Below are 24,683 nucleotides of genomic sequence, written 5' to 3' on the forward strand. Positions count from 1 at the left end.
AGCCTCACCCCAAACACTCCTAGTCACCTGCAGTAGAGTGTCTCTGGTGGAAATCCTATAGCCAGTCTGACTTCCTTCACTACACATTCATGCTCTGCTCCTTCAAATCTGCCATTTTCTTAGCCAAGCAACTCTCCTTCTCCACTTTGATTAATTCCCCCACCTGCAATCCCAGCAACCTTTTTGCCATCTTTCACTCACTGCTCAAAGCCTTACAGTCCTGTCTGCACAGGAACTTGCTGATTTGCATTTGGTCAATAGTTTCAGCAAAAAGAAAAAGAAAAAGTCCAAATGGTTCATTTCATCCATTTTGAAATGAAAAAAAAATTGACTTCTCACTTCAAAATGACATTTTGCTTAGAAATTTAGCTACATTTGTTTTAAAAACCCACAAAAGGGTGAAAAAATTGAAAAATGAAACTAAACCAAAAACTGAAATAAAATTATTTGGGGACGAACAAAATGTTTCATTTGACCAAAAACAATTTTTTTAAATTTGACTTTGTTTAGTTTTCAGGTGTTTATTTTTGGTCTTTGAACTGAACAAATCAATTATCTGCTTAACTCTACTTATCAAGCTGTTAACTCCCACCATTGCTCTGCCAGTGAAGGCAGCCTTCATTGCTTGCTTCTCCCTTAAACATCTCTGTATGTTCCTCCCTTGCGTAGGAAGAACTCCCAGTCAAAAGCCATAACAGCATCATCTAATCCTCCTTCAAGTCCCTCCTCAAAACTCACCTCTTCCATAAATTCATAGAGCAACAGGCAACCTGACAATGGTAAGGCAGCTGGTGAGTTGTCATCACTGTCCTATAACACGGGCTGCAGAATGCCATTAAAGTGTGTGTGCAGGAAACACAGATTTGCCCGCTTCCCCACCTGACCCTTCTCTTCCACTGTCTAATGCCCCTCACCTATCAGCAGACTGGCCCATGAGCCCCTATACTCACACCCTCCTAATGTGAGTGAATGGCATTGCAACCTGCCACGCAGGGTCACAGCACCACTCAGGTATGGCCTGGCCAAAAAGTGGTCAGATCATGGCCTGGGTGGTCCCCCTGGCTCCACAGCCTATGAATAATGGTAAAAAATTGTGCACACACTATTTTTATTAGCATCTCCTCCCACTCCTACCTTGACCAGTTTGCTTGTCTCATCCCCCTGTTATGTCTTGGAGTGTGAGCTCTTTGTGCCAGGGATTGTTATTTTCTCTATGTCTTTGTAGTGTCTAGCACAATGGGGCCTCGACCTGGTTGTGGCTTCTAGATATTACTGCAACATAACTAGGGCCCTACCAAACTCACGGTCCATTTTGGTCAATGTCACAGTCACAGGATTTTAAAAATCATAAATGTCATGACTTCAGCTATTTAAATCTGAAGTTTCACAGTGTTGTAATTGTAGGGATCCTGACCCAAAAAGGAGTTGTGTGGGTGGGGTGGGGGGTCGCAAGGTTATTGTAGCAGTACTGCTACCCTTATTTCTGCGCTGCTGCTGGCGGCGGCGCTGCCTTCGGAGCTGGGCGGCTGGAGAGCGGTGGCTGCTGGCTGGGATCTCAGCTCTGAAGGCAGAGCCGCTGCCAGCAGCAGCGCAGAAGTAAGGATGGCCTGGTGTGGTATTGTCACCCTTACTTCTGCGCTGCTTCCTGCAGAGCTGCGCCCTCAGTCAGCAGCCGCCACTCTCCAGCCGCTCAGCTCTGAAGGCAGCAGTGCAGAAGCAAGGTTGGCTTGGTATAGTATTGCCACCCTTACTTCTATGCTACTGCTGGCGGGGTGCTGACTTTAGAGCTGGGCGCCTGGCAAACAGCCACTGCTCTCTGGCCTCCCAGCTCTGAAGGCAGCACAGAAGTAAGGGTGGCTATACCATGACACTCCTCAAATGACCTTGCCACCCCCACTGCAAGTCCCTTTTGGGTCAATATAGTATAGTATAGGTTAAAAGCACACAAAAGACCAGATTTCACAGGGAGAGACCAGATTTTATGGTCTGTGACATGTTTTTCATGGCTGTGAATTTGGTAGGGCCCTAAACCTAACTGTTAAATAACAATAATAATATGGGAATGTTATAGGAGCCAGGTGAGTTTATAAAGCACAAAGGTGTGAGAGAAAGGAACAAGACGCACAATAGATGAGGCAAGATAGCATGGGAAATAGCAGCATGTGATCATGTAATTAAAGATTATATGATAAAGCATAAGGGGCCAGAGTTGAGATTGCACGAGCAACCCTACTGTTAGCATTTCCTGCAATTTTGGATGCAAAAATCTTAATTTTTGGTAGACTTTTTGTACACAATTATTCCTAATATTTACATCAGTATCAATCGGTAGTACAGACAGTTACATAGAATCATAGAATATCAGGGTTGGAAGGGACTTCAGGAGGTCATCGAGTCCAACCCCCTGCTCAAAGCAGGAGCAATCCCCAATTTTTGCCCCAGATCCCTAAATGGCCCCTTCAAGGATTGAACTCACAAGCCTGGGTTTAGCAGGCCAATGCTCAAACCACTGAGCTATAGCAAATAAAGGTGACTGCAACTAGGAACTCTATCATGCAAGTTCTAAAAATAATAATACTTTGTGCTTCTCTGGCACCTTATGTCCAAGGATTTCAAAGCTCTTTATAAACATTAATGGATTAAAACTTACAACGGGGTAGAGAGGGGGAAGTGTTATTATCCCCATTTTACATATGAGTAAACTGCAACAAAGATTGAGTGACAGAGTCAGTGTCAGAGTGGGAAATAAATCAGGTTTCCCAATTCTTGGTTTTCTGTTTTGACCTTTACACGATACCACTCCCTTTAGAAACATGTCAGAGTAGGGCATGCTTAGCATCCAAGAAGCCCTGAATAACATGCAAATTGTGGCAGGGGGGAGGGGACAGGAAGAGAGAGTGTGAGTGAGAGTGCTACTGGAGAGCAGAACTGTTCCACTTCAACACAAGGACAAGGGATCGAGACAATAATGCTCTTCTTGATCCTCTCCTGGTAACTAGAGCACTGGGAGAGGAAGAGAGAGTGGAGTCATCTCTCCTAGCAGTCAGGAACCTGTTGAAGTATCACTGTAACCAGTAGTGCAAAGGCTTGTAGGTTCACAGGGGAAAAATGTGGATGAATATGGTGATCTGTGTAGAGAGATGCTGAGCAACCCAGCTGTAAGACACATTATAAATATTTTAAAGTTATCACTTTGAATCCTTACCAGAGCATACAATGCTGGCATCACTTGAGTGTGAACATGTCTCATTAGGATGCAATGTTCTGGGACAGTACACAAGCTGTGATTCATTCCCCAAGCAATGGATCTTCTCAGACCAGATTGACCCATATCCTTCACTGAAGTGTGATCCTCCTGGGGTGGATACAACTGTTCCACAGTCTAATTCATTACAGATAACACTGGCGGCTTGAAGGTCCAAGTGTGAATCACAGACTGTGGTCCATGTGTCTCCATGTCTTATTTCAACACGTCCTGAGCAGGCAGTATTCCCTCCAATCAGCTGGGGCTCAAGGCGTCCTAGACCGTCAGTAAATCCATCAGTGTTAGTTACATTGACATCCCATAATCTCCCTCGCACTTGACTAAAATTAAGTTGACTTTCTTGTACCAGCACTAAGATATTTTCAAACAGGCAGGAGACCTTTATCTGCTATGGCAGTTCCTGTTTTTCTGTGAAGGTACAGCTGTATAGGTGGGTAGAGTTCACTGCTGGGGTAGCAGCCATTGGCATTCTTAACAGTGTGTATAACTTGTGCCTCTAGTTATACCCAATGTTGACTAAGCATTTTGCATCCTAAAGCCCTTGTTCTGTTGCTTATAGTGTTGTTAAACTTTTGACCTGAAATTTTCCAGGTCTGTCCTCTGTCAAATGTGAATCTTTAAAAAAAGATGGAGCTAGGTATTTCAACCACTTTTGGGAAAGACAGCAGTGAAATAAGTACATTTTTGAGCGTGTCGAACAGTTCTAGCATCTCAGTGGAATAGGACAAACACTTGAAATTTGGAGAGAAGATACTTGCTATATAGGGTGATGATCCACTCTGATTTGGCTGAGTTATAAGGCTATGGAAATGTATTTTGCTCATGTGCACTGTCATAAATATAAAGGGAAGGGTAAACCTCTTTAAAATCCCTCCTGGCCAGAGGAAAAATCCTCTTACCTGTAAAGGGTTAAGAAGCTAAAGGTAACCTCGCTGGCACCTGATCAAAATGACCAATGAGGAGACAAGATACTTTCAAAAGCTGGGAGGAGGGAGAAAAACAAAGGGTCTGTGTCTGTCTGGGTGATGCTTTGGCCGGGAACAGAACAGGAATGGAGTCTTAGAACTTAGTAAGTAATCTAACTAGGTATGTGTTAGATTATGATTTCTTTAAATGGCTGAGAAAATAGCTGTGCTGAATAGAATGACTATTCCTGTCTGTGTGTCTTTTTTGTAACTTAAGGTTTTGCCTAGAGGGATTCTCTATGTTTTGAATCTAATTACCCTGTAAGGAATCTACCATCTTGATTTTACAGAGGTGATTCCTTTACTTCTATTAAAAGTCTTGTAAGAAAACTGAATGCTTTTTCATTGTTCTAAGATCCAAGGGTTTGGGTCTGTGGTCACCTATGCAAATTGGTGAGGATTTTTACTAAACCTTCCCCAGGAAGTGGGGTGCAAGGGTTGGGAGGATTTTGGGGGGAAAGACGTGTCCAAACTACGTTTCCCAGTAAACCCAGATAAAGTTTGGTGGTGGCAGTGGAAATCCAAGGGCAAAGGGTAAAATTAATTTGTACCTTGGGGAAGTTTTAACCTAAGCTGGTAAAAGTAAGCTTAGGAGGTTTTCATGCAGGTCCCCACATCTGTACCCTAGAGTTCAGAGTGGGGAAGGAACCTTGACATGCACTAATATTTTAATAATGATAAAGATGTTTTTAATAATCTCCAATATTTTATCATCACTGTATCTGCATATGTAACAACATGGAACTGTACTAATCATTTTTTAAAAACTCCATCTAATTCAATGTATAGATGCATTTGGAATGGGGCAGGGCTCTGAAGGAATCCTTGCTCCATTGACAGAAATTTATTCAAGCAAACTATGTTAAAAGAACTCTTTCTTTTCAAGCGTCCTCTGTGGTTGGACCATAAGGGACCAATGGACCTCCCTTCTCCACAGAGATCACATATGCTATCCCGCTGCAGCGGTTGTGGGTTAGCGCTGTCACTCTTGCTCTTCAACCGGGTCAAACCCATTGCCTCTGATGCTGCTACCCTAAAGCTCTTTGGGGAGAAGCAGGGATTAGAATGGAGGGAGCCTCCAGCCTGCCATTACTCTTCCACTTACTGGAGTAGAGGGCCCGGTGTATGGCAACTCCCATGTCCCAGAGCAAAGGGCTGTGTCAGGTGACTGTGTGTGGTTCACACACACAGAGTCCTGTCCCGGATTGGTGGGGACCTGAGACCACCTTCGTCCTGGACCAGACCCCAGCCTACCTGAAGAGAGGGAGCAGGGAATGAGGGAGGTTCTGGCCAGCCTGATGCCCTGGTGGCAATGGCAGGGGCCCACAGTCTCTTTAGAAAGCTCTTGCATACTTGACTCTTTCTACTACCACCACACACAGAGAGTGGTACTGCTTCAGAGGCAGATGAGCCTAGGCTCCTGTATTAGGTTAATCCAGCCCTAGCAAGGAGGGAACCCCTGAGGGGAACAGCAGGGCAGCAAAGGGCAATTGCTCAGTACTTCATCTCTGCCTGTGTGAGCGGCAGCTGAGCTCTTCCTTGATTACTTGCTCACACTGACAGAGGAATGCTTAGCTCTCCCGGATCCAGGCCTCCTATGGAGCCTGCAAATGGACTGTTTTACCTGTGTACACCCAATATGAGTCAAGTGGCTTAAACTTCAGTCAATCAAATGGAAATGTAGGACAAACAGCTTATCCAGATAAAGGAGAATGATTTGACTCCATTCTTCTTTCCCTGCATTTCTACTTTCCTCCTACTTTCTACTCTTTCATCTGTCTTCCACTCTCCCCCTCCCTTGGTACCCTCCTCTTTCATACTTCCTTCCTTCCTGATGTGTCCATTAATCTCACTCCTCGGGGCAGGGAGTAGTCCCATATAATTTCTACAAGGAGTTCTCATCTCTATTCCTCTGTGCTCTGAAGAGAGATGAAGAACATGTGTGGGGTGGGGGAAGAGAAAACAAGACCTTCAGGGCAGGGAGAGCAGTCAGAGGGAGGGACTTGAAGAGACAGAGATATATATCCCATACACAGGAAGAGGAGAAGAGGGAGAACAGAATAGGGAGGCACAAATGAGGACACCTAGGGGAAAGAGTAGAGCTGCTCAAAATTTTTATGATGGAACAGATTTCCATCTGAAAAAGCTGGTTTTGACAAAATCAAAACGTTCTGCAGAAATAGACTAATTTTGTCAAACTTCAGATGCAAAGTTATCAAAAAGATTTGATAAAATCAAAATATTTCATTTCAGCCTTAGAACATTTAACTTAAACTTTTTATTTTATGTATAATACAGAATAGTTGAACATATAAAGTCCAAACAAATATGTTTCCATAAGGTTGAAATTAAATTTCAGCATTCTTGTTACACAGAAATTCTGAAATTCTAAATTCTTGTTCCAAATCAGAATTATTTATTATTTATTATTATTACTACTACTACTTTTGTAATTTCCCTTGCAACAGGAGTTTCAGGTTTTGACATGCTCAAGGAAGGAGAGCAGGGAGGGGAAGTATAGTACCAGGTGGGCATCTGTTGAAGAAGGTAAAGATGGGGATTCCAATGCGAGGGAGAATAAAAGGGGAAGGGAGAGAGGGGGGACACTATTAAGGGGGTAGAGGGAAGTCCTACTTTCTTATATTTTTCCTCCAGTTCCCATCAATGGAGCTTAATGGGAAATAGGGGAAATCTGATCCTGCAGCTATAAATATGTGGGGGTAGGGAGAGGGCCATTAGCTGCCCCTTCACCCCAAGATCATGTGGTTGCCTTTCATCCTGTCCCTGCTCTCAGTTTCTAGGAATCAGTCACAGTGCCCTGTAGAGCAGGCAGCACTGGACCTGACTAAGTGAACTGCATCACAAAGATGTTCAGCCCTGCAGAGCAGAGAAGTTGCCAGACAGATCAGGGTCTTCTCCTTGTGAGGACCCCCAGGTCCATGGTTCAGCCTCCTGCAGTTGGACTAAACACCCCTCTGCCACCATTAAAAGGAAAATGAAAGACATGGTACTGAAACTATGAAGACTGGGATAATGAAAACCCTTCAGAGATAGGAATTCTCATTTGATAGGAATCCCCCAAGGTTTTTATACTATCCAGTAAGATGGATAATAATTACAGAATTTACTCTCGTTTTTATTCATTTCTCATTAGGGTCACAGGCCCATGATGCCTCTGGGTTCAAGCCTTTTTCTCTCAAAGGATTTGCTTGTAGGACTGAATTGGCCAATTCCTTACCTGAACAGGTCACTCCAGCGTCCTCTCCATGCCTGCAGTCATGCTCACCCCAACTGTTGTGTTCACATTCCCAGACAGCAGACTCGGTACCACGACAGACAGTGTTATCCAGCCATATCTGTCCAGATCCTTCTCCAAAATGAGCATAATGATGGGCACTGAGAGCAACTCCACATCCCAACTGCTTACAGACAACCCCAGCAGCTGCCATGTCCCAGTTATCATCACACACCGTCCCCCACTGATCCTGGTGTTTAACCTCCACTCTCCCGGCACAGGGGCTGCTTCCATTGACCAGCCTCAGCTCATCAGCACCTATGAGAGACAGAACAGAATTACAAAGAGCACTGAGCTCCACCCCCATTGCTATTACCAGCAGAGTCAGTGCCCAGCAGCAGAGGATCTGCATTGAGAGCAATGACTGGACAGTCTCAAAGTAGCCCAATCACACAACATTATCATGAGTCTCGCAAACCTATGTGCTTTTTTTTTTTTAAAGCTGCTGTGTTCCCAGGAAAATCTGGGGCCCTCTCATGGCTTTTGCTTTTATGAAAAAATGGCCACTATCTCCCATTTTCCTCTGCAGGACAGAAGCTACCAGCTGATCTCAGCCAAAATGCCTTTGCATGTAGACACAAGACTGTTCCCAGTGGGATGGAAGCCAGGCTGCCCACAGTGAGGATGGGAATCCCCTTATCCAGCAGATGTGATCCAAGCAGGAGACGGCTATGGCATGCTGTATGTGGCTAATAGGAAATGCAAGAAATGGTAAGAGGAGGGGGAGTGGCTTGGACAGACACAAAACCAAAGAATTTAGGGACTGTAATAAGGATTGGCTGCCTCCTGAGTGCCCCCTCATGGCCAGAGGTCAGTCTGCTGTACCTTGCCTCTGTTCCCCTCTTCAGATCCCTTTAATAACTCACTCAGTCCAAAGGTAATTAAAACATTTGACTCCTAGGGTCCTTACATACTAGCCCTCTGGGCCTAAACCCCAGTTCAGTCTCTCTCACTACTTAGGTAGGGAGTTCCCAGCCCTTTTCCCCAAAGTTGGGAAAGTGTTTCAGCTCCCTCTATTCCCCCCTCCCCAACTCAAGCAGAAGTTTGGCCTTGCAGGCCCCAAGCCTCATTCACCTTATGATCTGCTTAATGTCGTCTATTGGCAATCTCCCAAAAGAAGAAGGAATCCATCTATGACTTAGACTCTGCACACAGATCAGTTGCAGTCAGGTTGGAAGGCAAGAGTGGTAGAAAGATGGCAATCCCCAATTTACCCAAATACCTTCACAAATCCTTTTCTCTTGACCGCACAGTTGTATCCTCAAACAAGCGGCAAGTCTAAGGCTTCAGGCCTTTCATTTAACCATTATATTAACAAAATAACAGCAGGAACTGGATTAAGAGATTCCTTGAAACAGGGTGGCTTGCCTTTAAGGGCTGGAGGCCTGGGGCCAGCCAATCCTGATTAGTGAGGGAGCCACCCATGCTGCCTTAACAGCCTTAATGGGGCCTGATGGAAGACAGATGATTCCCCAGTAAAGTGCAGCAGGAAGCTGGAGATAGTGGGGGGAAACTCAAGAAGCTGTGGCAGAGACTGAGGAAAGAATCCTGCAGGGAAGACCCTGATATCAGGGGACTTACCTGGCTAGGAGGATTGGGAGTAGCCTGCTAAGGCAGGAGGAGAAGTCAGAACCAGGCTGAATTCCAACCAAGTCAAGCCTGGGAGTAACTGTTGAATTTGGACCTACTGCTTGGAAGGAGGTGCCTTTAGATGGTTATGCTATTCCATATAAAACATAGTATATGAACTGTGCAAATTCAGACAGAGAATGCAAATGGCTGTCAAATCCATCCACCCCTATGTAAATATATTGAGGGAATTAGCGAAGTCTTGTCATTTTTGACACATTTGAATCAGATGTAATTAGAGATTAACTCGCTGGGAAGTGTGCTCGCAAAACATTACAGGGAAAATTCTAGCAACGGTTGAGTTTAAACATAGAAAATAGTAGTGGCAATGGCAGGACTGTCTGAGTCAGCACCTGCAGAATCTAGAATTCTTTCTCTTGTGTCTGCAGATCAGAGCATTTACACAGTGCAGGCTCACAGCTAACAGTTGTTTTAATAAACAAAATAAATCTTCAGCATATGCACAAAATGCACGGTACACGATAATGGCATTTGTTAGTATCGTGGCCAGTCTATGCATTCACAAGATAAATGTGGGAAAAGGAGTGCTAAATGTACAGACAGTAAAAAAACATAGTGGGACACCGTGCTAAAGTTCGCAGAAAGGAATAAAATAAAGAAACTCTTAAGTAAAAGAGTCCCCAGATTGATGTGGGAAAGTGTGAGCTCTCTTATAGCATTGACTCAGAGGCAGAGGAGCTTATTTTATGAGCTCAGATGTAGGAGGGTGTGACAGAATGTACCCGTGTCCGCACCCTACACACTTTTGTAATAATCTCTGTACAAAGTATGTCTTGTATGGTATCATCTGAAAATTCATAATTTGTTGGTCAATATTTCCTGGTAAAATGGGTGTGTCAACATTGTAAGTGAAGTTATAAGATTCCACTGCATGGTGATCTTAATACATGTTCCAAACTGAGGTTGGCAAACATCTGTTTCAAACAAAGGAATATGTGCTTTGCTTAATTTGCATTTAAGCAGTAAACAGAGTCATCAAGCAGGAAGGGTGGACAAAGAAACCTCAAATAGGTGAGGAAAAATAGCAGGAAACATCCTTTCCTGGAGACTTTCTGTTTCCTGAATCTCAGCTGGAAATAGAAAAGGAGGACTTGTGGCACCTTAGAGACTAACCAATTTATTAGAGCATAAGCTTTCGGGAGCTACAGCTCACTTCATCGGATGCATTCAGTGGAAAATACAGTGGGGAGATTTATATACACAGAGAACATGAAACAATGGTGTTACCATACACACTGTAATGAGAGTGATCAGGTAAGGTGAGCTATTACCAGCAGGAGAGCCGGGGGGGGGGGCCTTTTGTAGTGATAATCAAGGTGGGCTATTTCCAGCAGTTGACAAGAACGTCTCAGGAACAGTGGGGGGAGGGGGATGGATAAACATGGGGAAATAGTTTTACTTTGTGTAATGACCCATCCATTCCCAGTCTTTATTCAAGCCTAAGTTAATTGTATCCAGTTTGCAAATTAATTCCAATTCAGCAGTCTCTCGTTGGAGTCTGTTTTTGAAGTTTTTTTGTTGAAGAATTGCCACTTTTAGGTCTGTAATCGAGTGACCAAAGAGATTAAAGTGTTCTCCAACTGGTTTTTGAACTATATTATTCTTGACGTCTGATTTGTGTCCATTTATTCTTTTACGTAGAGACTGGAAATGTTTTCCAAGAGGGGGACTGATACTATAAAAATGAGCGACAAGCACTCCATGCCCCCCCTCCTCCTGTCTTACTCTCTCTGCCCACTGATTCACTGCACCAGAAGGAACAAAGGAAGCAGCCATTAAACAGAAGAAAGGGTCCTGGCCTAAGAAGTTTGGCCAGTAAGACTGTTAGAGCCTTTGATGAGAAAAACTTGGCTTTGAATTTAACATAGTTTGTTAAGTTAGGCAGTAGTTGTGTTTTATCTTTATTTGTCTTGTAACCATTTCTGACTGTTCTGCCTCATTACTTGTATTTACTTAAAATCTATCTCTTTGTAATTAATTAACTTGTTTTATTATGTGAATGGAAGTTTGTTTTGGAAACAAGATTTGTGCATATCATTTCTATTAATAAAATTGACTTTTTATCAGTTTGTATTGTTCAGGAGAGGGCTGGGCAGTACCGGACATACCTTCAGTCTGGGATCTTCCCCCAGAAATGTATGTTGGAGTCACCCGGCAATATACCCAATGCTGGTGAGAGCCAAGGTATGTCTGACTGGCAGCAGCCCACACACAGACATATAGGGTTGCCAACTTTCTAATCACAAAAACCTGAACACCCTTTCCCCACCCCTTGCCCTGCCTTTTCCCCGAGACAACGCCCCTGCCCCGCTCCTTCTCTGAGGCCATACCACCACTCACTCCATCCCCCCTCCCTCTGTCTCTTGCTCTCCCGCATCCTCACTCACTGTCACCGGGCTGGGGTAGGGGGTTGGGGTGCAGGAGGGGCTGAGGCTCTGGTTGGGGATGCGGGCTCTGGGGTGTGGCTGGGGATGAGGGGTTTGTGGTGCAGAAGGCGGTGAGGGGTGCGGGCTCCGGCCAGGCGGTGCTTACCTCGAGCGGCTCCCGGAAGCAACCAACATGTCTGGCTCCTAGGCTCAGGGTTTGGCCAGGCAACTCTGTGCACTGCCCTTGCCTGCAGGCAGCAACCCCGCAGCTCCCCATAGGAAGGGGACAGAATGGGCATCAGAAATGATAATGAAGAGATCAGACTTTGAGAAGACCAAATTTAAGAAAACTTAATAAACTTGTGGTTAGAGAGCATCACTCTGTACTTACAAAAGATAAATAATGTTCCATGCCATGAACCACTGAAACGTTTTTGTTAAACTTGATGCTGGGAAGGCGTCTGGCAAGTTGTGTAATGACCTGACTCCAGGAATCCACCATTTTAATTCACTGTGTTTGTTACAGAGTCTTTAAAATTCATTTTGGACCTTACAGTGCTCCTGAGGCCTATATAAAGGATTCAGTACTGTAGTAGGAAGAAGGCCTGAAACATAAGCCCTTGTATCAGAAGACTGGTATGAGGCCTGAGGCCAGGGCTAAATTAGTGGTCAAAGCTTTGCTGATATAAAGCAAAGTTAAATTGTGAGCAAGAGGCAAGCCCTGCTCACAGAATCTGTGAAGAACAGGGCTGATATGCAAAATGCAAAAATGCATATTTCTAAGAGGATGATTGTATCTCGATTCAAAATGCCAGGCTTCTGAGACATGTTCCCTCAGGTCCTAGCTGACACCTCAGAAGTGAACCCCTAATTCCAAGGCAAAAGAAGAGAACACAGAGGTGAAAGGAAATTCATTCTGTCACTAATTCTGAAGCTACGTCTCAAGTTCCAGGTACAGAAGAAGATACTCATTTTTGGGCTACTGCTAAAAGTGGAAGAGTTGTGAAAAGGTATGTTAGAGTTAATGACACTGTGTAAAAAGGAGGTGGGCCCCACAGCTCACTTGTGTTGGAGCTGCTGAGGGAGACAGACGCTTCTCCCCCACTGCGCTGCCAGAGCAGGATGCCAAAGAGGACCTCTGCCACCCTGAAGACTTGCCTGAGTTTCCAGAGCTGCCAGTCACTCCAGAGACTGAGGAGCTGCTGGGACTACCACTGGCCATATATCCCGGTGAGATGAAGGACAGGATCCAGGGACAGCCTAAGGGGAGGGGAGGAAGAAGCCCAGGGACAACTGACTGTAGTCTGGCTGTGTTGCTGCCTGAAGCCAGGTCAGCATGTTGTGGCTGGATCCCTGCTGCCCCAGTGGTGGATTGATCCACCACTGTTAGGGCCCTGGACTGGGACCCGGTGGAGTAGGGTGGATCCAGGTCTCCCTACCCCACTTCTACCAACCCCACCCCTCGGGTGGCAGCCTCCCCACCTTAGGCTAGGAGGCCTGCATTTATCTGCCATCTGTCAGAGCCAGGATGTCAGAGCCCCTTTGACTATTTGGTGTCCCATCCTGCTTGAGGGCCTGGGTTCCTAGACCCTTTTCTGATCTGCCCCAACCAAAAGGCAGAGCCCCTAAGACTGTTGGGCGCTCTGCCCTACCTGAGGGCCTGGGTTCCTAGACCCTTTGCTGTCCTTCCCTGAACAAAGGCCAGAGCCCTATAGGCTTTTTGCAGCAAAGTTAAAGCTACAAAGCGTCAGTGTAGACGCTGCCCTTCATTATGTCACCATAACTGGCCTATCCCAGTATCCCATAATGCCTGCCCTGACCACTCTTCTCACAGTTTTGAAGTCTGCTGCCCTGCATCTCGCTACGCGGGCATGCACCGCTCCCCTTTCAAAGCTCTGGGAAGCTTTGACATTCCTCAGCGTGGAAAGCTGACAGAGCTGCTGAGGATGCTGCTCCTGGCAGTTGAGGAGGCTGTGGGAGAACTCAGAAGGAACCATTAATGTGGAATCCTGCTCTCCCTGGCACTAGGAACACAGCGGCAGGCAGAGAAGACAGGCACAGTGGCCTTCTGTTGCGGGGAGGAAGGGGGAAAGACAGCTGTCCTTTGCAGAGCCCGGGGACTGATGTGTGGCAGGGTGTCCCTCTCCCTCTACCTCAGAATTGGTTGCTCAAGCTGCTGCCTGAACTTAAAGAGACAGTATGCTGACACACTCTCCCCCAACACACACACTCCCCCAACACACACTCTGTCTCTCTCACATATACAATCCCCCTCACACAATCTCTCACAAACTTCCACACACAGACTCTGTCTCTGTCTCCTGCCAAACACTCTCCCCTATTCCCCTGACACACTTCAGTTGAAAAGTGATTGGAAGTCTAGTAGGATGCCCATGGAACAATGGGATTGAGAAACCTGCATCATGTGAGTCTGTATCTGCCCCATGAGGCACTGCAAACCCTTCCCAAAGCACCCTGCAGCCAGTTGCACAGTGGGATAGCTACTCACAGTGCACTGCTCTGTGTCTCTGCAAGAGCTGGTAGTGTGGATTCACTCTGCCAACACAAGGAGCATAGTGTAGATGTAACCCTTCTGCCAGGTGGAGCCAGCAGCAACAAGGGCTGGGTTCAGTATCTAGGGGTTCCTTTTCAATAACACAACACAAAACCGGCTCGAGCCCCGACCCAGTGACCTGGGTCAATTACACACCACCCCCTGGGCACCTCTAAGAGGCAATACTTCCCCTCTTGCCAGCACAGAGTCTGAGTGTAGCAAAAACACTTTAATGAAAGGAGGGAATTAACTCAGCATTAATTTGGGAAAACACTGCAACTAGGGTTCGTAAACAAAAAACATAAGCAAAAGACCCACCCCCAAGGAAGTGGGGCAGTGTCCTTTTCCCCTCAAGATCTTAAGTCCAGCAACCCAAAAGTCCCTTTAACGTGCCCATCCCTTCTGTGTACCACACTCACAGTTGCTGTCCTTGGCCAGTGCAGCCCCAGGGTTCAGAGGTTCATCCTCAGAGTTCACCTCCCACCCTGTGTCTAAGGCAGGGGTGGGGGTAAGGAGGCACCTTACACGCTACACTGCTCGGGTACTCGCTCATTGCCTCAATGGCCAATTGCCATGCCCCTGTGGAGCTCTGCTCTGGCAGTCTCCACCAGCCTCTCTGCCACCCGCCCTGCTAGCCGCTTGCCACACCCCTTGCCACACCAGTTTGCCAAGATGTCTTCATCCCCCTCCCCCCGCAACCTTAACACAGCTCTCAGTGATTTCAGCTGTTAGTGGGGAGCCTCACTGCTGGTGCATGCTGGGCAGTCTCTTGCAATAGAGACACTGTCCGAAAATAGGTCTAATACTTAGACCTAGGTATTTAGAAATACTATGGTACAGTTTGATTCATTAAAGGTTTTCTTCTGTACTACTCTATACTGTCTTTTACATATAGTGCCACTCCCCCACCATCATGATTTACTCTGTCATTTGGGTATGTTTTGTACCCTGGGATTACCGTGTCCCATGATTATCATTGTTCCACCAAGTTTCTGTGATGCCTGTTACATCAATATCCCCATTTAACACCAGGCTCTCAAGTTTACCCATCTTAGTATTCAGACTTCAAGCATTCATATACAAGCACTTATAAAATGTGTCACTTTTTTGCTGTCTGTCATTACGTGATGCAATTGACTGGGACTCTTTTTCATTTGACTGTTTCTCTTCTGTTCCTACCTGTACTGTATCACCTTCTATCTATGGTCATCGGTTTTCCCAGATTACTGAGTGGGGACTTGAGCAGGTTCTGTTCTGTATTATTAAGAGGAACCCGTAGATGTTGCTGCTGACTCGAGGGTTACATATGCATAACATTTTAAACTCAATCCTAATATACAAAATGGGCAATTCCGGTGAAAGTTTAATTTCTCTGCCTAAAGAAAAACTCTGGTGCAACCTTAACTATCATGCTACTGCCATTTCAAATTAATAGGCAGCAGATTTAAAACAAACAAAAGGAAGTATTTCTTCACTCAGTCCACAGTCAACCCGTGAAACTTGTTGAGAAGGCCAAAAGTATAACTGGCTGAGAATTAGCTATATTCAAGGAGGACAGGTCCATCAAAGGCTATTAGCCAAAATGGTCAAAGATGCAATTCCATGCTCTGGGTTTCCTTAAACCTCCAACTGCCAGAAGCTGGATTGAACAACAGGTGATGGATCACTGGAAATTGCCCTGTGCTGTTCATTCCCTCTGAAACATCTGGCTCTGTCCACTATCAGAGACAGGATACTGGGCTACATAGACCATTGATCTGACCCAGTATGGCTGTTCTTATGTTCTAATGGTGTTTATGTAAGAGATGGAGCTAACAGCGTTTACACTGGGGAGAGGAAAGAATGACATTGCCTGAGATAAAAAGAGTAGTGGGAGAATAATCCCGTCCTTCCTCACTCAGGCCCTGCTGAAGGGAGTTTGAGTCTCATATAGTTAAGCTGCTGTTAGGGGAGAGATGGTTGAAAATTTTCTAATGAAAAAAATACGACTCACAATTGCTGGTTTGAATGAAGTGAATTTGAAAGAAATTTCCTTTCTGTGACAAAAATTTCAGATACAAAAATGTTGCTGTCCTTTTTTAATTTTTATTTAAAAATATTGTTGGGTTTTGTTTAATATTTCAATCTTTTTTGGTCTCCCTGTTCCTTCTGTTTGTTGACTGAATTTTGTCCCATGTTGCCAGGTAGTGTTCCATGATTGGTAAAAATTCCTGTACATACCAGGAAAGTGTGGGATCGGCTAAGCTGACCTGCATGTCACACCAGGGTGAACTGTTGCTCTGTGATGAAGATTGGGGCTAGACCAACACACAGTACATGCCTGGCTATCTGTTTTTGGGATTCCAGCAAAGCAGAATCCCTCTCTTCCTACAATCTTTGGGCAGAAGGAAAAAAAAATTGGGCTGGTGATTGTCTCACTGACCATTGCAAGCTGCAACTGCTTGCCTGGACTTTACATTACGTAGGGGTACTGGGCAGGCCTTATTCACTGGGGAGCAGAGCGTCTGATAGCAAGGTTCCTTGCAGGGCTGATGGGCCAGACCCCAACATCCTCTCCTCGTCTTCCTCTCCCTACTCCCCTTTCTTCTCTCCCACTCTTCCTCCTTCCTCCCACTCTTTCACAACCATGGGGGCTATGTTGGTAATATTTGTTTTGTAGGTTTTGTTGTTCTTATGTCTATAAACATATACACGCATTGAGCAAGCTCTGCAGCTGTGGGCTTCAGCCTACTAGCACACAACCCGTGGTGGGCAACGGGCAGGGAGGGGAATGGGGAGAGGCATTTTGGCCAGGAACACCAGGGCAAACACCTACTTTTCCAGAGAGTGAAATGGGATTGTAATGGCCCCACAGCATGGATGAGATCTCTGCGTATAGGTTGCTTCTGCAACACCAACCTCAACCTGATGAAGGGCTGAGTCAGCCCTGCTGAGACTGAGGGAATCTGTGAATCACAAACCCCAGGTTTATAGCACAGAGCCATTCTCTCCGGTTCACTCTAGCGTAGTGCTAGGATCCACCTCACCACCCCTCACGGTGTCTCTGATCTGGGGAACTTAAACCAAGACAGCAACACTCTGATACCCCTACTTACTTTGAGGACTGTAGTCAATGGGAGTACTCATGAAAATCCTAATCTGGGCAGCACACTGCACTGTAACTAACATATTCATGTCTGTACTAAACTTACCTGAGCAAATAACCCTGGCCATTCCTCTTGCGAAGCAGGCTGGGTTGGGCCAGACCCGCACCTGGTGTAAATCAGCATAGCCTCACTGATCCGACAGGATGTTCCCCAATCCCCAATTTTTTTCTTTCCCCCTGCAGCTGCTCACCTGAACACACCACGCTGGCTTCGCTCCCAGGGGGACACTCAGTTGTACCCAGCGCAGTAACAGGACAGTCTCTCAGGCGGGATTCGTTCCTCTCACAGCCAAACGTGCCGTTCCAGACAGGCCCCTCTCCTGTGCCAAAGAGCTGCCCTGCTGGCATCGACAGGGCGAATCCACAGTCAAGCTGCTGGCAGAGGGCGTGGGCAGCCTGTAAATCCCACTGGGAGTCACAGAGGGTTCCCCAGGCGCCTCCGTGGAGAAGCTCCACTCTCCCCAAACACCCTGTGCTGCCATTTGCCAGCCTGTACCCGCCGTACCCTGAGAAGAAGGAGAAGGGAGATAGAAGGACATTTCTCTTGCACAGTTGTATCTAAAGACGTGACGAAGGAGCCCTAGTGACATCAGATAATTAATTAATAATTATTTCCTAGTTTACTGGGCACTTTGTTTAATCAGGATGTTCAGACGTGATGATCAGGCTCTTACAGTGCAGGTGCTATTGCTCATGTCTGCCTTGTGTGAGGGGTCACACAGCACCCACCAAACTCTGCACCAGCATGTGCCGCTCTTGGGTCAGTGTCGTTCCTGGGATGGATTATCACGGGGCAGGGGCAATCTCCTCTCTGGTGGTTTCAAAGGAGACTGCAGGGGCTGGCATTCAAGAAGCGGGTCTTTACATGTCATGGTTGTTGTGTCCTAGGTTATTAGGAGCTCACTGAATCAGAACAGTAGCATTGAGGGATCTGATTGGGAAAAAACTACAGAGTAGTGATATTAAAACCAAGACTTAACTTTAGCCAGAGCTGCCCGGAGCTCTGCACTGGTAAATATTTTCAAAACTGAAGGGAGTGTGCTGCAGGGTAGAAGCTCCTAGCCGCAGCACGCTCTGTGGGACTGAAGCCCCAAGACCCCACCCCGCCCTGGAGCCTCAAATGGAGAGAAACTGGGGGGTCTGGGAAATACTATATGATAATTTAAGCCCTGATTATAGCATAATGACAGCTCTGAAATAGTTACATTTGAGACCAGTTTCTCTTTAAAGCTGAACTGTTCCATAGTTGATTGGATTGCCTTGAAAATTGGCATGTCACCTAGGAGCACAGGGTTGTAGTAGTGATCCAAACTTGGGGCCATTTGCCCAGGGGACTCTTGAGCTAGAGCTCCCAGAAAAAAAAACACATCCAGTTGCCTTAAAGTTGACAGATGCTGGCAATTTATTTTTGCTCACAGATAGAGATCAAACCAGTGCTCTGAACATTGCACCAGGGTCTCAGACACTCGAGGGTTACCCCCAACAGAGAATATGGCACCCACCAGCCCTTTGGAGGAAATCCAATTAAAATGTTATTTCAAAAAGAGATTGCTTCTCCAGTTAGGTGCTTGTGAAGGCTTGTGCGCCTACATGCACACTTGATGGACTACAATGAGCATGTGCAGTGAAAGAAGCTAGCTATCTGGAAAAGTGCCACTCAGGTATGAGATGTGGGTGGTTTTGAGGGTAAATTGTAGTCCTTACAGTTAGGCACCCCCACCCCTGTCACTGTGAGTGCAACTCCAGCCCAGAAAAGGAAAGTGGTGTTAAAAAAGGAGGTTAATTGCTCCAATTTGCCTGTCTCCAAGGGGGATTTTGTTTTGGGGGAATTATAACCTGAGTGCAGCAGAAAACTCAGAAGATGCTGAAACTGCTTTTGGAAAGAAAACAACTTCCATATGTGAATGCTCAGGGGAGGGATGAATCAGGGGTGCAAGAGTAGGTGGTAACAGGAGAAGATGGGTTTCGGTTTGCAGCCAGGGAAGTGTTTGTTATGGAGAGGAAGACAAATGGGAATGGCTGGTAGTGGAGAGAAGTGTCCGGCGGGCTGAGCCAAGGGGGGGAGAGTGAGGATTGAGAGAGGAGGAGGGGAGAAGACAGGAGGGCTTGGAGACTGAAAGGGGTAGCTGAGGAAATTGGAGGGTTGAGAGTGGGCACATAAACCATGAATTCTCCCCTTCCATGTGTGTGCTGCAATCTAGGGGAAGCCCACCCCTTGGAAACAACTATACAACAGCCATTATTCCCATGACATTGTAACAAAATGTATAGGATGGGGAGGAGCACTGAGGAATCACATAGCAACCTTGTGGCCTAGTGGAAACACCACTGGACTGGGACTATCCCCAGCTCTGCCACTGGCCTGCTGGCTGACCTTGGGCAAGTCTGAGGTTCTGAGCCCCAGAAGGGGGTCAGAGGCAGACCAGCGGAAAGCCTCTGGGCAAAGATCAAAGTAGGAAAAACAGGGGTGATGTCATGGTAGGGGTCTACTATAGATCACCCAATCAGGGTGGCATTATTAGAACATATAATAGAAATATTCAAAACACAAGACCTGAGAGTAACAGGGCACTTTATCTACCCAGACATCTGTTGGAAAAGTAATATGGCAAAATATCCAATAATTTCTTGGAATGTGTTGGGGATAACTTTTTGTTCCAGAAAGTGGAAGAAGTAACCAAGGGGACCATGAAAAAATAGCTTTTATGATTCTGAGGAGAGAAAGGAGTGAGAGCAGCAGAATGAAGACAATGGACTTAAAAAAAAAAAGCAGACTTTAACAAACATGGGAACTGGTTTGTAAGGTGCCAAGGGAAGAAAATCTTAGGGAAAAAAGGAGATCAGAAGACCTGGCAGTTTCTGGAGTAGACACTATTAAAGACACAACTGCAAACTATGCTGATGCAAAAGAAAGACAGAATCGCAAGAGACTAATATGTGTCCATCAGGAGCTCTTTAATGACCCAAAAATCTAAAAGGAATCCTACAGAAAGTGGAAATGTGAACCGCTTGCTAAGGAAGAGTACAAAACCTCAACACCAGCATGTAGGGACTAAATCAGTGAGGCTAAGGCACAAAATGAGTTACACTCAGAAAGAGACATAAAAGGGAATAAGAAGTTGTTTTATAAATACTTTAGGGAGCAAGAGGAAGACAAAGGAAAGTGCAGGTCCTCTGCTTAGTGCAAAGAAGAGCTAATAGGGATGATATCAAGAAGGCTGAGGTGTTTAATGCCTATTTTGCTTTAGTCTTCACTAAATAGGTTAATGGTGAGCAGATACTCAACACAATTAATAGTAACAACATGGGGGAAGGAACACAAGCCAAAACTAGGGAAGAACATATTAAAGAATATTTAGATAAGTTAGATGTATTTGAGTCCCAGGTCCTGATAAAAAGAAAAGGAATACTTGTGGTACCTTAGAGACTAACAAATTTATAAAAGCGTAAGTTTTCGTGAGCTACAGCTCACTCTGAAACCAGGTCCTGATGAAATTCATCTGAGTTGTGATGCTCTCTCGGAGCATCCAGTACCAGAAGCCTCTGTGTTACCCCTCTGACTCAGCTAGAGTGAGCTTTGCTGGAGCTTAAACTGTGTGTCGGCTCCCTGCCCCACCAATCTGTCTGCCTCACCAGCAAACTCCTTGAAATTCTGCCTCTCTACACCATCTTGCCTTGAAGGTAATGGTCAATGAACCCAGAGGTCCCAAGTTCCCCTGAGATGTCTCCCTGTAGTTTCCAATGCCTCTCACTCATCACTCACAGAAATTATTAACTCCACTGTCTCCAAAGAGACAGTACACGCACACATACTAACCTGTTTGCCCAGCAGAGGACACACTCTTTACCTTAACAAACAGCACTGAGCTGAGTAAGAATACATTTATTAATAAAGAACATAGATCATACTAAGCAGTGATAACAGAAGCAGAAAATGCTTACAAACAAAACAAAATATTGCACACTTTCTAGTGTCTAAGGCTTAACTTTAGCAAGCCACAATCTTTGCTTCAACAGCTTTCTCTCTTACATCAAGCTACCAGCATTTCCATATCTTCTAGCAGGAGGATCCAACATTCACAGAATCCTCTTTGCCCCTTAAATGATAGATAACTAAGGCATTTTCTGTCCTTGTTTTTATAGTTCAGTAAATTTTTGAAACATGCTTGTCTAAAGTGCATCCCCAGATAAACTTCTTCTCCCCTGCATTTTGACGCTACCTGTTGACTTCCCATCCCCCTGGTGAATCATATGTAATGTAACTTCCACTCTCTCTGGCATCATCATGCCCAGTTTACATTGGAGACACAGGCAAAATGATATGCTTTTCCCCAGGAAAAACTTGTTTATCAAGTCTGTTCCCAAAACATATTTTAGGAACATATTTCCATCACACAGACATAACTCTTTACTCACAATCTGTATATTCCTTGCACAACAATTTCCATAACCAACATGTCACCAGTGTTTATATGATATCTTACTCCATACACTGTTATAGTACAATAATACTGTAGACAAACTGTTGTTTCCCTGAGCTCAAACACTGAGCCCACCCCATGAGACCACACCACACTTGCAAATTCAACAACCACTTCATACCCTTTTACAGCCCTGTAACTGATCCACACAAGGTATCACCTAAACCTACTTTCCCCCATCCATCATTAAATCCACAGACAGCTCTCATGTCCCAGCTCACAATACCCATTGCAAGATGAATCCAGTGCCCTGCTCCTGACACAGCCTACACAAATGATGCCGACTGGAACCTCAAGGTCCATATGCACATCTTCCCTTTGATAACACGCATGGGGGCGTTCAGGCCCAGATCTCCTCGTATCACATTCACAGCTCTCTGATGCTCCTCAAACTAATCCCCAGATCTCCTCATATTACAACCACAGCTCTCCCAAGCTGCTCCAGCGTATTCTTCCACCATTCAGTACAGCTACACCCAATGCAGTGACTGTAGATGGAGAGCAGATAAGCCCTGTGGTTATTGCCATCTCCAGGGGGATCATTTCCCTTGGTGAAGAGCTGCTTGGGGCTTCCATTGATGTAAATGAAACAGTAGCTCTAAGAGTTGTGAACTACCTCAGTCAATCCAACAGTGCTCAATATGCGACTTTCTGATGACAATTAAAAAGCAAATACTGGTGACTATCTCCCTGCCTCAAGCTGTAGCGCTGTTCTGAGATTGTGGGTAGAATTGGGGATTCAAAGCAGATTTTTAGTAGAATTAAATGGTAAAAACTTAATTAATGCAGAGTTAAGGTTGCCTGCGGATAGCCTGGGACATTACAGAACATGGAGTTCAGCAAGGGACAGCCCCTCAAGTACAGGACACAATCCCACAAGGTGCTGAGAGGATCCTGTGAGGGGCTGAGTGCCCTCAGCTGCCACTGCTGGATCAGGACCAAAGTGAGTCAAACACACCATTGAAGGGAAAAAGAAGGGAAGAGCAGATGAAGGTATTGTTATCACTAGAAGCTCACACCAAGAAATGTGTAGGAATGAGCACCATGGGGCTGAGGTCTCTTTCTCTCCTCGCCAACAGTCTTATACTACCTGACTGGTTTGTGAGGGGCCTGGCCAGTTTTTCTATGGCCTTGCCAGTTGCTGGTCCAAAGGTGTTATTGGCTGGGGGTGGGGGAGGGGTTGGTGTTGCACAAACACACCTGGGCATGAAGTGATCTCGGAACCCTAGTTGCAGATATCACGGCTGGGAGCATTCAACGGCCTTTCAGCTGGCACCCTCATCCTGCTCTGCATGTGTGCAGTGTGCCAGGGCAGACACCAGTGAAAGTGAGAGCAGTGCCCTACTCCCAGCCCCGAATCCCACCAAGCCTCCCATAAATTTTCAAGACCTGGGCCCCTCCCCATGGTTTCCCCCAGCCCTGGAACCTTCCCTCTCCCACCCCCACCCCCCAGCCCTGGGACCTGGCCAGCTCACAGGCCAGCCCCACTCCCCTGGGCCCTGGGCCTGCCCATGGACTGCTAGTTTTACAGTGCCTTGGAGGTGGCAACTGCGCCTTACACAGAAGTACGCCCCTTCTCTAATCCTGGCTTCCTCTCTCCAGGACTTCACCTTTCAGGACAAATATCCCCCGTTTTCCATTTTTACCTGCACATCCCAGTACCATACCTGGCAGTCAGACCATGGCCAGACAGCAAGGACTCCTCATGGATACAGTGACAGGCTAGCCAGATGGCTGCCATGGACTGGGATTTCGGCCAGTGGTGTGTTTCACAGCCAGGTTAGTGGGCAGTGCAGATCCTTTCCAGGCTCTGCTGTTAGCGGTGATGTTGGGAAAGGCACTTGACTAAGTGGCTCCGCTCTTCTTTTAGCTCATCCATTTAGATCTGTGTCCTGACAAGACCCTGGCCCTGACAAGAAGGCGACCTTTGTTACCTATATAAGAAAATCCCAGGAATGTCACTCTGTGAGTCACTTGACATGGAGGATGTGTGCTGAGTCAGTGTGAAATGCTGGGGCAAGCTACAAGCCTGGCTGAGAGCTCCTCTGGTTCAGAATATCACCAGGCTCAGTCATCACTAGGATTCACAGTCACTTGCCATCCAACTTTTAAGTTATAAGCCACTTCCAACTCTCGGAGTTTCCCTTATTCCATATGGCGCCATCTCCTGTAGCTGTCACTGGGGCTGAAGCCAGCGAGATTCCACCATCTCCCTACAGTCTGTCGGCATGTGGGAGTGAGGCCGCCCTGAGTAAAGTTGGCTGCTGCCTCCCACTGTTTTCAATGAAACTGAAGCCCACAGGGAACATGGCTGCTCCTGTATGGCTCAGGGGGCTGGAGAGGATGCAGGGAGTGTGAGTGGCCCCAGAGACCTGATGAAAGGAGGGTGGGGAGAGTGAGGAGAGCAGGACACTGAGGGCAAGAGGCAGATCTAAGGGATTCAGGGGAATGGGGTGTTGGAGGATGTGAGGGCAGAAGAGAGGCTGAGAGGGGCAGGAGGATGTGGCTGAAGCGGAATGTGGGGGCATAAAGGAGGCAGAGGGGGCTGCAGAGGACAGCAATAGGGGTGAGAGATGAAGGGGATCAGATGGCAGCTTTCCAGCCTGGGGTTGGTGGCGGGAAACAGGGTTCCCTCCATGCAGCCAGGGGAAGGCACTGTTGCAGTGTTTCCAGTTGTTGCAAGCTGATCACAAGTCACAGGATTTCAGTTCCTATAGGAGGAGCTGGTGTGAAGATGCGAGAAGCTCCTCTGATACGCCAGTTTTCAGGGCTGGGCCAACCTGTGTGTGAGACCTTTTGGACTGAGGACACAGACCTGCCCTGTCCCTTAGCCCTGCCTTCATGTATGTCCCTAGAGACGAGAGAGGGTCCTGGGGCAGCAAGAGGCAGGGCAGGGTGAAGTTGTGAAAGTTGTGGTGTAGCGGAGTCCCAGACAGAGAAGTCCCAGGGATGCAGGAGGCAA

At 46.3% G+C, this 24,683-nt stretch overlaps 1 protein-coding gene across 1 annotated transcript in view; it reads right to left on the minus strand.

Moving 5' to 3' along the window:
• LOC140907196 (antigen WC1.1) overlaps positions 1–24,683 on the minus strand; it is a 55,160-nt gene that overhangs the window by 28,615 nt on the left and 1,862 nt on the right. Inside the window, exons 2-4 of the mRNA XM_078851696.1 lie at positions 17,432–17,746; positions 7,469–7,783; positions 3,206–3,520 (exon numbers count right to left, since the gene is read on the minus strand). Coding sequence (XP_078707822.1) covers positions 3,206–3,520; positions 7,469–7,783; positions 17,432–17,746 — 945 coding nt within the window. The remainder of the gene's footprint in view (positions 1–3,205; positions 3,521–7,468; positions 7,784–17,431; positions 17,747–24,683) is intronic.

Source organism: Lepidochelys kempii, chromosome 1 (genome assembly GCF_965140285.1).
Source record: "Lepidochelys kempii isolate rLepKem1 chromosome 1, rLepKem1.hap1, whole genome shotgun sequence".
Taxonomy (NCBI): Eukaryota; Metazoa; Chordata; order Testudines; family Cheloniidae; genus Lepidochelys; species Lepidochelys kempii.